At 46.0% G+C, this 13,417-nt stretch overlaps 1 protein-coding gene across 1 annotated transcript in view; it reads left to right on the forward strand.

Moving 5' to 3' along the window:
- Nucleotides 1–1,220: 1,220 nt before the first annotated feature.
- PTPRN2 (protein tyrosine phosphatase receptor type N2) overlaps nucleotides 1,221–13,417 on the forward strand; it is a 959,094-nt gene continuing 946,897 nt past the window's right edge. Inside the window, exon 1 of the mRNA XM_065400104.1 lies at nucleotides 1,221–1,329. Coding sequence (XP_065256176.1) covers nucleotides 1,221–1,329 — 109 coding nt within the window. The remainder of the gene's footprint in view (nucleotides 1,330–13,417) is intronic.

Genomic DNA, 13,417 nt, shown 5'->3' on the forward strand with positions numbered 1-13,417 from the left:
TATATTTACTATAAACTTATCCAGTAAATGCAGTTCTAACTGTATTGATATATTTACTATAAACTTATCCAGTAAATGCAGTTCTAACTGTATTGATATATTTACTATAAACTTATCCAGTAAATGCAGTTCTTACTGTATTGATATATTTACTATAAACTTATCCAGTAAAGGCACTTAATATAACATCATTTCCTCCTTCCTTGGGTTATGATGATGTGGAAAACAGATGAATAGATTCTCAAGTCCTTTACTCCCCACCCCCTCCTGTTTTGCTGAGTTTTCCCTGAGATAGGCTGGGGGGGAGGGGGGAGGAGAGAAGGGGAAGGACAATGTTGGTGGAAACCCTTGTTAAAATATTGGCAGTGCCCACAGGAGGAAGGGGAGATGGGGCAAAAATTTGTTGGGGGGAGAAAAGGGGCTGAGAGATCCTAACCTGTGTGGCAGGGACCTACCTATTTCCCTACTTTTGACCCTTTGACCGTACCACCTGTCCTTGTTATTTTTTCTGTTGTTCCCCATAATTACTTGAGTCCCGGGCCCAGTGGATCCTCCCCATAAGGGAGATTAGAAAGGAGATTAGAAGGAAAAATGTATTTGTGGCAGCAGATCAAAATGTCAAGGGTGTTTGTGGGTGACGGTGGGAAGCTGATATTTTGGGGCGTTTGAGCCTCATTTCACCCTGAGGCCCCTTTTTGTTGTTTTAAATACCTGATCTTTCCTGCACCTTGCAGGCACCAACGTTTGCTGATAGGGAACCTCGCTCTGGGGCAGAGACGGTTTAGAAGCATTTGGGTGGGCAGAGGGAGTCAGGGAAGCCCACCCTCCCTCAGTCCGGGGAGGGGTGGGGGGGAGCTCCTTCAAACCCAGTCCAGGGGGGGGGGGGAGCTCCCGCACCCCCAGTCCAAGGTGCGGGCAGGAGAGGCGGGGCGGGAGCCCGGGCCCGTAGGGCTCAATGGGAAGCAGCTGCAGCGCGGAGCTCATTCATGTGCAGGGAGGAGGCGCCTGTGCGCCGGCTCCCCCTCCTGCTGCCTGCCTGGCGTGGAGGCCGGGGAGGGGCCGGCTGGGGCGGGCGGCGCTGGTAGCTGTCCTGGGTGTTGAAGCTGCTGCTGCCGGATCTAGGGAGCCGCCGGGAAGCGAAGCCAGCCCGGACGAGGCAGCATGGACTGAGCGCCGGAGGGAGCGGAGCGGACCGGGCAGCCGCCTGCGATGGGCCAGGCATGATGGGGGCGCTCGGCTCCATGCTCCCGCTGCTGCTGCTGCCGGTCTTCGCCGCCGCCCCGCACAGCCAGCTCCCGCGCGCCGGAGCCGCCGCCGAGGCCAGATTCGGTGAGTGCTGCGGCCGCAGAGGAGGGGCCGGGCTGAGCGGGAGGGGGCTGGGCTGGGTTATCACAGGTGAGCGGGGCTGCCCGGCGGACAGCCCGCCCCGTGTAACCTGCCTCCTCCCCCGCTGAACGCCTCGTGTGAGCCCTTCGGCCCGAGCCGCCCCGCCGAGCGCCCGGTGTCCGCCCCCTGCCGCCCTTAGCCCGCCCCGCCGAGCGCCCGGTGTCCGCCCCCCTGCCGGGCGCCTCCTGTGAGCCCCTCGGCACGAGCCCCCAGCCCTCTCCCGTCGAGCGCCTCGTGTGAGACCCCCCCAGCCCACCCTGCTGTGAGCCTCGTGTGTGACCCCCCATTTCCTCCCCACTCACCAGGTTGAAAGACACCCCCCCCCTCAACTCGCCCCACTGCCAGTTTCATGAGCCCCCCTCACTGCCTAGCCCACTGCCAGACTCATCATGGTGTGAGATCCCCAGAGACGCACTCCAAACCTACCCCATTGAGACCATGGTGTGAGATTCCCAGAGACCCACTCCAAACCGACCCCACTAAATCCATTGTGTGAGATCCCCAGAGACCCTCCTGCCAAACCTACCCCACTGAGACCATTGTGTGAAACCTCCCCACTGAGGGCTTTCAGGTGAAATCCATCTTAACAGAGACTACACCACCAAAAGCATTTGTGAGAGCTCCCCAATGTGCCTACCTGTACTTGTGTCCCTGGGAGCATTCATGTAAGATCCACAGCAGCTAAACTTGCTACAGTGACACCATTCATTTGAGGCTTCCCACAGAGAACCTCAACACCAGTTCCCTAATCTCCTCATCAAATTCAGCCATGGAGATCAACTACATGGGACCCCCTCAAACTAACCTCATCCTGCTGAGACACCCTACCAAACTCACCCTATTGAGACCATTAGTGTGAGAGACACACCCCCACATGCTTCTCCAACTAAATTCATCCCACTGAATCCCCCTCTCACACTTAAATCTTCCACTGAAACCTTCCAATCACCGTGCCCCCAAAATTAAAAGTACCCCACTGCCACCCACCCCAAACTAAATGCACCAAGGTCTCCATATATTTAATCTCCCAAAATCACAACTCATTCCACTGGACCCCTCATATGCTTTAAACTCACACTGAGATCCCTATACACAGAAATCCCAAACAACCCCCCTCTGAGATACCCCAAATTAACCCACCCAGTGACACAATACTGAACTCCAGGTTAAGCTTAACTCATGGAGAGCCCCGAAACTATTGAACAATATCCCATGAACACCATCAAAAAGCCTTATCCTGCTGAGACCTTCTCAAACTAAGCCCTCTTACTAAGATTCCATTTAAATAAACCTCCCACAGAGAACTTCCAAGCACTAAACCCTGCACTTGAATTCCCCAAATTCAGCTCCCCCAAATCATGAGACCCCCAACACTAACCCTAATCTACTCAGAGATACTCTTACGAGTAACCTCATGCTCTGCAGCTAAACACTACATCATCTTATCCAAACCTCATCGCAACAAGCCTTCTTCTTTCACTGAAACTCTTATAACTAAATCCCCATCAAAGCTACTCACAATGATATCTATCCAAACAGTCACCCTGACTTACAGCTTCCTACAGTGACTCACCTTGCAAGAAGAAGGTGGTGACTTAGAGAGTTTTGCATTTGGCATCATTTTAGTGGCTGCCTGGACTGGTTAGGGGGATCAGAATGTCTATCTAAATTAGCTTCCTCTGAGAAATCCCCCTTTCTATAATAAAACAATTAAATTAAAAACAGAGGAACCCCTCTAAAGCAAACTGTACAGTTTTCCTAATGCTAATATTGTTTGTAAAAAGGATTAAAAGTGAAGCTAATTATTTCAGTAGGAGTGTTCAAGCCAGAGAGAATAAGACATTAAGTGCTTGCTGTGAGGGGGGTAGGTGAGACATGTTTTTTAGGGAGAAGGATTTTGGACTGAAGATAGCAGCAGTGTCCTCAGTTGCTTCAGTCATGGACCCTGCTCTTCATGGCCTCAAAATTTTGTGATATGCCTGTGTCCAAAATCTTCCGATATTATCTTAGTATTTTCTTTTATTTTAAGAATGCAGTCATTTAGATTACGCTTCTTGACACAATTCAGTTTCTGGTTCCTGGTGCCCTGAACATAAATTTAAAATCTTTTTGGGAATCACAAGAAGTTTGAAAGTATGGATCTTTTTGAAAAGGAGGAAAGGCTTTATTGCCTTTCAGAAAAGCCAGGAAAATAAACAGCTCTAGCACTGCTGGGCATAGAAACAGTTTTAAAATCTCCCATCCTTTTAGAATTTTATTAATCACTCTGTGGAACATCATTTCAGTATCTTGTTAATCATGAGTTCAAAACTTTAAATTTTACTAATTTATGAAGGGTTTGTACAATTGTAGGCAACAATTACTGCAATAAAAGCAAATGTAACACTGTACAATATGTCTGACGTTTTTGGTTGCTGTGGAGGTTATACATTTGCTTTCCTCTGTTTCAACACAATCCCACTTTCTTCACACATAGTAGTGCAAATATATACAGATACATTATAAAACCTCTATAATAAATGCTGGAGTCCACTTAAAAACAATGTACTTTTAGAAAAAAAATCATATTTAGTTTGTATTTAGTAGGTGATCCAGTAAGTCTCACTATAGACTGACTCAAAAATATAAATATACACCCTTGCAGAACCTCACAGGACCTTTTTGTGTGCAAAATTGTTGTATAAGTTATTAATTACAATAAAATGATCATCTTCAAATGATTACATATCTATTTTATAACAAATACCTACATGGTTGTTTCAAGAAGTTGGGTATTGACAAGCTAAAATGCAAGATAAAGTATTAGATTTGTAGATCTTCCTTCCTCTACCCCTATATTGCACATACTATTGCAAGTCTGTCCTATAAGAATGTGTTTTTATAAGATACCATTATCAGCAAGAGAACATACTGCCTGCTACTGCTTCTTGACATTTAAAATGCTTCTTTACTGGTAGCATTTTTCACGCAACTAAATGTGAAAACATATGGCAAAAAAACTAGATTTAGCCAAGAAGAGATGGTCTTATCTTTTCCAACAAGGTGTTCAGTTTCTCAGAGAAAAAAAAAACAGCTGAGTACATTGTATCCAGTATATATACTGTGTTCAGAAGACTGATAAAAAATAGAGCTGATAGTTTAATATTCTAAATTAACCCTTATATGTTAAAGGGATACTGCCAACTTGAATTTTTGATGGTTAACTATTTTAAAAAACAAGAACACAAACAAGTTTCCGACAGAGCAGCCTACAAACAATATATCCTTATTTTGTTTTCTAAATTCCCTTTAAAAAAAAAAAAAAAAAAAATTCTGCTCCCCTACTGGTGGCAATATGGATCTTTTCGGCTAGTCCGTTTCTCCCTTACTAAATAACTACACAGGAGAAACAGTGAAATTGGCTGTGCACAACATGTTTTCAAATACATAAATCAAGCAGTTTTACTAATCTTGGGTGTTGCTTATAACTATAGAAGGTACAACATTTTCATACAGAATTGTTGGTTTCAATTTGATAGTGTCTCTTTTAAAAAGATACAGTTGGATCTGATTTTCATATTAGATTACTTAGATGCTATGGGAAACTTGGGAACAAAAGAAATTGTCAGTATTGTTTATTACAATATTGCATCAGAGATGTTTTATTTATACTAAAACATTAAACTTAGGTCAGTACTTTAAGGTGAGTACAATCACCTTAATATTGGTATTAAGTAAATTATTGTATTTTGATGTTTAATTTTATTTTAGATATGGTGACTTAAAGTATACATTTGTAATGCAGAAGGTGATGCTTGTGAACTGCAGTGAAATGGATGTGGTTATTTGTACAAAAAAGTTAATATTTTATGACGTATTTTGAATGTAGCAATGTAGTTCTACTGTGGTTTATAAACTTGAGTTCTGTTTTTGTATCTTTAGCTCTCTATTATGATTGCAATAAATCAAAGTGTTTTGGAAAGTAAATTGTTGGAAATAATTGTTTCCATGTGCCCTATAATAACAGTTGCCTTCAAAGTGCTATGGAAATTATTTTATCAAAATTTGCTGTAAATGTAAACCAAGATCAAGTGGACTGTAATTGATGTGGCAGCATTTCAGTTTAGAAGAACTAGGAAAGATCCTTTTTTTGATAAAGCAGTAACTGTAGGTTACATTCAAGCTTGTCACATACAGTGAATGAACAGAGTAAATTACATTTCATTTCAGTTGCAGGTTAATTTTAAAAATGGTAGGTAGGTAGAAACTGATTACATTAACTTATAGACTTTTAGATAGTGCTGCATATTATTTGTATGAATTTCACAAAGAACACTGTGCTAAACAAAATTGACGGGCTTCAGTCCCGGGACTACTTATATGAGTAAAGTTGAACACATGATGAATAACTGCCAGTTCAGGGGCTTGGGTTCCCTCTCCTGCCCCCCTAACCCCCCCATCCAACTGAATGAGTGAGAGAGAGAGAGAGAGAGAGGAGGGTCTGTATTAATATGGAGTTAGTTCTACATCCAAATGTTGATTCTTAAATTACAAGAATACTGAATGGCTGACAAGACCGAAGAAAGTATACAAAAGGATACAGTGTCTTTTTTAGTCAGTGGTTTGAATTCAGCCTAGGATTAGTAGTGGCTGAAAGTTGCTGCCATCTGATGGCTAGTTATTGGGGAATGGCAAATCAATTGATCTCAGTTTGGTACTTAGTGGACAGGTGTTAACATTACCAAACCCACCTGTGATGGGGACTGGGCTTACCGGTGGTGCTTTCTAGTGATTAGGTCACTGTGTACCAGCTCTCTCCTGTTCCCAGTGTCCCTCACCAGTAATCACTCCAACACTATGGTGGTCCGCTTTTCGGTACATAGCAACTCGGCCCTCCGGCTGGGTCACCATTTGGGTTCACCCCCTTCTGGGATAACAGAGTTAAACAAAATAAAGGGTCTTCAGCCCACCTCTGGGCCCCTGTGGGTGGCATGCCATTGACTCAGTGATTACAGTATCTCTGTCTTCTCTGGGGTGGGGGCAGGGAAAGGGGTTTAATGCCCCTGTGACACTGGGCACCCCTGCATTCACACTCTACACTAGTGTAATCATTTTGTACAAAATATGAATTGAGGTGGCATTTGAAAACTAATATCAAATATTTTTGTGTGATATATGTACATGGTGGATATTACGAGATGTGTATATGTTAGAATTATGACTAAAGTATGCTTAAACTAAACATGTCAGGGGGAGTTGGTAAACAGGTCTCACTTAGACAAAGGAATGTGAATTTGATTCTCTGACCAGCCTGTTCTTCAGGCAAAGGCAATGAAGTTCCATATTTGCATGTAAGTAGTAAACAGGACCATCAAGACAGCAGGGAAAGGAGATGGCAGGAAACAAAACAATTTCCATTTAAGCTAACAAGTGGGGAAGAAAGAGCATGAAGCTTCCTTTACCACCAGACTCCATGTTGTCTTCCTCACAGCTTTAATAAACTTTACTTTGAAGGGGTACCTTCATAAAAATCAATTTCACAGGTTTACTGGTCTCTAAAGACCGGGGGTCTAAAGTGATAAGCAATTGAATCAACTGATTGTATATAATATTACTTTATTATAAAAGTGCATAGAGTGAGGTATTTTCTGAAAGCTGACGACACACTGGTGATTAATATCATTGTGAAATGTATGTATTAACACTATATGAGGAAATATGGATACTTGATATTAAGTGTTAAAGTCTATGGCCAAACAGGGAGAAACAGGTTCCCTCCCAGACAAGATAGAAGGCAGTTATTTGCCTGTTTCCTATATAAATTAAGCATAGTGGAATCAAGACAGTGGAAGCCCTATTTACATACAGAGGGATGGGAAGCCCAAAGGAAGGGAAGAACAGTATGGTCATCCTGCTTCTTGAACTGAGGTAATTGAACTTCGGAAGATATAAGCAAAAACAAAAGCCATCTTTAGGATCCATCACAAGACAGACCTAAGGGAACAGAGCTTTTGCAAGCTGAGAAAGATGGGTCATTCAACCAAGCGGGAGAAGGGGTTGAAGTCTCTGGAAACTGAATATAGTTGAGAAACCATCCCGAAGAAAGCCTATACCTTGCTAGGTTAAATTTTAGACTTCTAGATGTGGTGTTTTCACTTTTATATGCTTGTAATGCTTTCTAACATTATTCCTCTTACTTGGCATAACTTAATTTATGTCCTATTGTTAATAAGTTTGTTTTATGTTTACTGTAAACCAATTCAGTGCTGAGTTTAAATGGAAGGATGTATTTACCCCAGTTAAGTTAATAAGTCATGATGTGCTTTTGTCTGTTTACAAGAACAACTGAACCTTAGTATTTCTCAATCAAGGTTGGTGGATGCCAGGTTGGGCTGTTGGGGTCAGAGTTGCTAAACCAGGGATGGCTGCAGAGCACACAGATACTCAGGATGTGACCTGCATGCAGGGCCGGATTAACTCTCTTGTGGTCCTGAGGCTATTAGATTTTGTGGGGCCCCTGGCGGTTTGGAGTGTGGGAGTGGGCTCAGGGCTGGGGCAGGGGATTGGGGTGTGGGAGGGGGTGCAGCTCCAGCTGGGGGGTAGGGCCAGGGAAGCAGCAGGAAGTTCATGTTTTGGGCTCTGGGTGGGAATTTGGGTGCTGGAGGGGGCTCAGGGCTGGGACAGGGGGTTGGGGTGCAGGTGGGGGTGCGGGGTCTGGGAGGGTGTTTGGGTGCAGGAGGGAGCTCTGGGTTGGGGTGCAGGGTACAGGCTCCGGCTGAGAGGCGCTTACCTCGGGTGATTCTTGGTTGGCGGTGCAGCGGGGCTAAGGCAGAGTCCCTGGCTCTGCGCTGCTCTGCTCCCCAAGGTGGCCGGCACGTCCAGCCTCTAGGTGGAGGAGCCAGGCTGCTCTGCGTGATGCACGCTGCCCGTGCCCACAGGCGCTGCCCCCGCAGCTCCCATTGGCCACGGCACTGGGGATGGGGGCAGCACGCAGAGATTCACTGAATGCCTCTCGCCTAGGGGCCGCAGGGACATGCTGGCAAGCCGGCACTCGTGGCTCCAGCCCCGCGGAGAGCAGGGCGCTGATGCTCAGGGACTGGTGTCTGGCCCGCAACATGGAGACTTGCCACGGGCTGGATGAAAAGAAGCAGCAGGCCCCATGCGGCCTGCGGGGGCCCCCCTTAGCCAGAGGTTCTGGGCTGCAGTCCCTAAAGCCCCTGTGTTAATCCAGTCCTGCCTGCATGCCTGTAGGCTAGCTGTAAGTGTCCTAGGCTGGGAGCTACAGCAGCAAAGCATTGTAAGGCACCCACGGTTGCAGGGCAAGTGGTGATACAACCCCTCACTGGTCTGGATTTCACCCAGAATCAAACTCCATCACAGCCCCTTCCACAAAATGAAGGTTGATAGAGGAGCCAGGGCCCTCTCTCCCAATCTCTGACCCTGGGCCCTATGAGAGGCAGTAATAGCAAATACCCCAGAATGATTCGAGCATGTTTCCCTGCGATCCACTTCCTACCACTCACTTCCCCCAGGGCCTCAAAGTTTTTTCACTTGCAGTCCAACAGAAAAGTAGCATAAACAACTGACTCTTCGGCCCAGATGGTAACCTTTTTTACGGGCTATCTCCAGCTTCAAACTGGCCCAAATTCATGAATTTCACTCCCACTACCCAAGATCATTACAGTCTGCCTTTACCCAGAGTTTTAGGCAGGCTGCAGTACCTGATCAGTCCCTGCCTCCAGTCAGGCTTCCAGCTCAGCTACCCAGGCTTCCCTCAGTCCAAGAGAAAAAGCTCCCAACTACTTGTCATGTGGGTCTCCTGAGTTACCTGTTATTGGTACTGGGATAGGTCGGCTTAGGGCCACCCAAAAAGAATGATCTGCCCCCCTTCAAATGAGGGGAGGAACCACTGAACCCAGACCACAAATGAATTATTGGGACAACAAATGAAAAAACAGATGGGAGTGAAGGTCAAAGATTGAAAAATCCAGGCTCCAGAGGAGGACACCGAGCAGAGAACCCCTGATGGTGCCCACTGCTCCTCAAAGATGTCTAAGGAGTCAGTGGACACTGCCCAGAGGAATTCTGCTTGGAGGCATGATCATCTGAGGACTGGAAATAGCTCCCAGAGTTCATAGAGCACCTCCCCATTGAATTTCCTCCTCCTGGTTTGTGGATGGCCATTTTGGCCAACTTGAGCAGGAAGCCTGAAAACTACAGAAATAGCAAGTTAGGGGGAAATCTCTTGCATTCCTTTATGCTTTTACATTGCCTGTGCAACTGCTGATGATGGACTCCAGCACTCCGAACGACTTCCACTTCCATTTCCAAAAGCAATAATATATCGCCCAGCTTCATCACATTTGCACTCCAGCACAAAACCTGAGCAGTGTCCTCAGATGTTCTTGTATCAACAGATTGACACCTCTGACCGTCACACATTCCAACTATCCAGTTGGATAGTTATTCTGCCTGAATATTGCTGAAGTTACCACTGTTAAGGTTTAGAGGCAGATTTAGGAAGGGGTAGTTTGTGGGATTGGATGAAAATGGGAGAAGGGATTAGAGATTGTTTTAGAGATAAAGCTGGGAGAGGAGAGGAGTGGTGGTAGAGAAGTTTCTGATAGGTTGTCTTAACTGTGCTTATGAAAAATCAACTAGATGTTGGGCAGAGGCAGGGGAGTGGGGGTAAGTGTCATGTTTCTGTGCCGGGAGTCAGAAGTTCAGGAGAGGTGTCAGGGAGTAGAGGCATAAAAGTAAATGTGGAAGATGTATAGATGTTTGGAAAAGGGGAGAGTGGAGTTGGGGATTAAACAGATATACAGGATCATGGGAGAGAGGAGCAAAGGTGTGAAATGATGAGAGGGTCAAATTGTAGATAGATGCCATGGAATTGACAGAGAGGTTTAGAGAGAGTTAAGGGCAGCAGCAAAATCATAGAATCATAGAAGATTAGGGTTGGAAGAGACCTCAGGAGGTCATCTAGTCCAACCCCCTGCTCAAAGCAGGACCAACCCCAACTAAATCATCCCAGCCAGGGCTTTGTCAAGCCGGGCCTTAAAAACCTCTAAGGATGGAGATTCACCACCTCCCTAGTTAACCCATTCCAGTGTTTCACCACCCTCCTAGTAAAATAGTTTTTTCCTAATATCCAACCTAGACCTCCCCCACTGCAACTTGAGACCATTGCTCCTTGTTCTGTCATCTGCCACCACTGAGAACAGCCTAGCTCAATCCTTTTTAGAACCCCGCCTCAGATAGTTGAAGGCTGCTATCAAATGCCCCCTCACTCTTCTCTTCTGCTAAATAAGCCCAGTTCCCTCAGCCTCTCCTCATAAGTCATGTGCCCAGCCCCCTAATAATTTTTGTTGACTTCTGCTGGACTCTCTCCAATCTGTCCACATCCTTTCTGTAGTGGGGGGCCCAAAACTGGACGCAATACTCCAGATGTGCCCTCACCAGTGCAGAATAGAGGGGAATAATCACTTCCCTTGATCTGCTGGCAATGCTCCTACTAACGCAGCCCAATATGCCATTAGCTGTTTTGGCAACAAGGGCACGCTGTTGACTCATATCCAGCTTCTCATCCACTGTAATCCCCAAGTCCTTTTCTGCAGAACTGCCGCTTAGCCAGTCGGTCCCCAGCCTGTAGCAGTGCATGGGATCCTTCCATCCTAAGTACAGGACTCTGCACTTGTCCTTGATGTTACTTTTGGCATAACTACTGCACCCTGGATTATATGCAGACATTCCCCATTGAATAATGACTGACTTATTCATAATCAACGTGACAATGGTGAAATCAGAGATTTCCAAGGAAAAAATAAAGTTAGTAATATTCTGTAGTATTTCCATCTTATCAACTGTCAATAGACTAGGACATTAAGATCACTCAATCATATTCTTATGTGGCAATCAGAGTAAATCTCTCAATCACTTTTTTTATTGAGCAACAGAAATTGCTGCTATCTGTGATGATTGAGTAGCATTTGGAAAAGGAGCGAGGGGAAGCTTTCATAGCACCATGACTACGTTATATCTGGCATTAAAGTTAGCCAAGCAAAACGAGGTGCTACACTCAACTCAATGGCATTTTTGTTTGTCCATCTGTCATGTCCACTCTGAAGAGTTTACAATCTGAAGGCAAATAACAAAGAAAGGGTGGAGGAAATGGGAGGCATGCAAGCAAAGGGGTAGCAGATGTCATGTTGGTTGATATAACACGTACTAAGAAATAACTAAAATGGTGTGGGTGTGTATAGTGAAGATAAAGTAAATCAAAACAGATGCATCTCAGGGCTGTCCTGATGAACTAGTGGTTTAAAGGATTACTGGACCTCAGTGGGTGCATGTCCAAGCATACAATTAGCCATTTTAGTTCCCTTTTAACAGAGTGATCTACACTGAATATTAAGCTGTTGTTCATCTCATTATCTTTGTTTTCCCTCTATTAGAATAACACTAAGAAGTTGTTTTCAGCTGAAAAATCATCTTCACACAAGGGAACTCTGAGGGTAGTTCAAGTGCCTAAGTCAAAGCCCCTCTCATGAACAGCCCCATCAGCTCTCTTCATGCTCCTTTAGGTGTTTTGGAGTGAATGAGGATTTAGGCATTTTCATTTCCATCAGTGCTTTGTAGACTCCAACTAGTCCTGATATCAATCTAGGGATTTTGGAGATCCAAGACATCATAGATTTAAATAGGCCTTGCTTGAAAGTGGTTGAATATAATATGATTAGCTCTGTTTAAAGCAGAGTCTTAACAACATATTATTTTAACAATTTTTCTCCTCAATCTTTTTTTGTGTTGGAGCCAGCATGTAATATCTCTTTTTCTAAACTTCATATTGTAAAATATCACCAGATGGCAATTAACTGGAAAGAGATCAATTTTTGTTATGCCATTTATTGATGCTTATTCATGCCGCTGTGGGTGGTACTCCCACTATGGTTTCCTATGCTCTATTTCCCCAGTTCATTTATGAATAAGTTTTGCCAAATATTGTTATGGTGATACTATTTGTGGATATTGTAATTCACTAGAGAACTGTCAATCTAAATACTCAAGCACATGGAGCTGGCTATGATAAAGTGTGTCCATTTAATTTAGGCCCTGATCAGAGCCGTAACTAGGTATTTTTGCGCCTGAGGCAAGAATATAAAATTGCGCCCTCCCCCAGGGCCGGCTCTTCGGCGGCAATTTGGCAGCGGGTCCCTCAGTCCCTCTCGGAGGGAAGGGCCTGCCGCCGAATTGCCGCCGAAGAATGAATGAAGCAGCGGCGGTAGAGCCTGTGATTTTGGGGGGTCTAACTCATGATTTTTGACTGGGCTGGTAATGTTGCTTCCAAGATGGTCTTTGGTTCCAGTCCAGTTCCAATCCAGAGAGGGACTCACAGGTTAAGAGAGGAGGGAGGTGCTGGATATCAGCAGTGGCCACTAGGGATCAGCCTGTGTCCTGAGAATGCTGGGAATTCAGGTTTGCAGGGCAGGATCAGGGGTGGCAGGTTTGTAGAAATTTTGGTGGTGCCCAGAACCTGCCCCCGCCCAAACTCCGCCCCCCACCCGCCCAAGGTTCTGGGAGGGAGTTTGGGTGAGGGAGGAGGTCTGGGGTGCAGGCCCTAGGCTGGGGCAGGGGATTGGGGTGCAGGCTCTGGGAGGGAGTTTGGGGATGGGGGGGGTGCGGAGGGAGGGGGTGCAGGTTCTGGGAAGGAGTTTGGGGATGGGAGGGGTGCAGAGGGAAGGGGTGCAGGGGTGAGGGCTGTGGGGTGTGGCTGCAGATGAGGGGTTTGGAATGTGGGAGGGGCTCAGGGCGAGCGTAGGGGTGAGGGCTCTGGCTGGGGCTGGGAATGGGAGGTTTGGGGTGCTGGAGGGGCTCAGGGCTGGGGTAGAGGGTCAGGGTGCCGGGGAATGAGGGCTCTGGCTGGGACTGGGGATGAGGTGTTTGGGGTGTTGGAAAGGCTCAGGGCTTGGGCAGAGGGTTGGAGTGCAGGGGGATGAGGCCTCTGGCTGGGACTGGGGATAAGGTGTTTGCGGTGCTGGAGGGGCTCGGGCAG

The sequence above is a fragment of the Emys orbicularis genome, chromosome 2, assembly GCF_028017835.1.
Source record: "Emys orbicularis isolate rEmyOrb1 chromosome 2, rEmyOrb1.hap1, whole genome shotgun sequence".
In the NCBI taxonomy this organism is placed as follows: Eukaryota; Metazoa; Chordata; order Testudines; family Emydidae; genus Emys; species Emys orbicularis.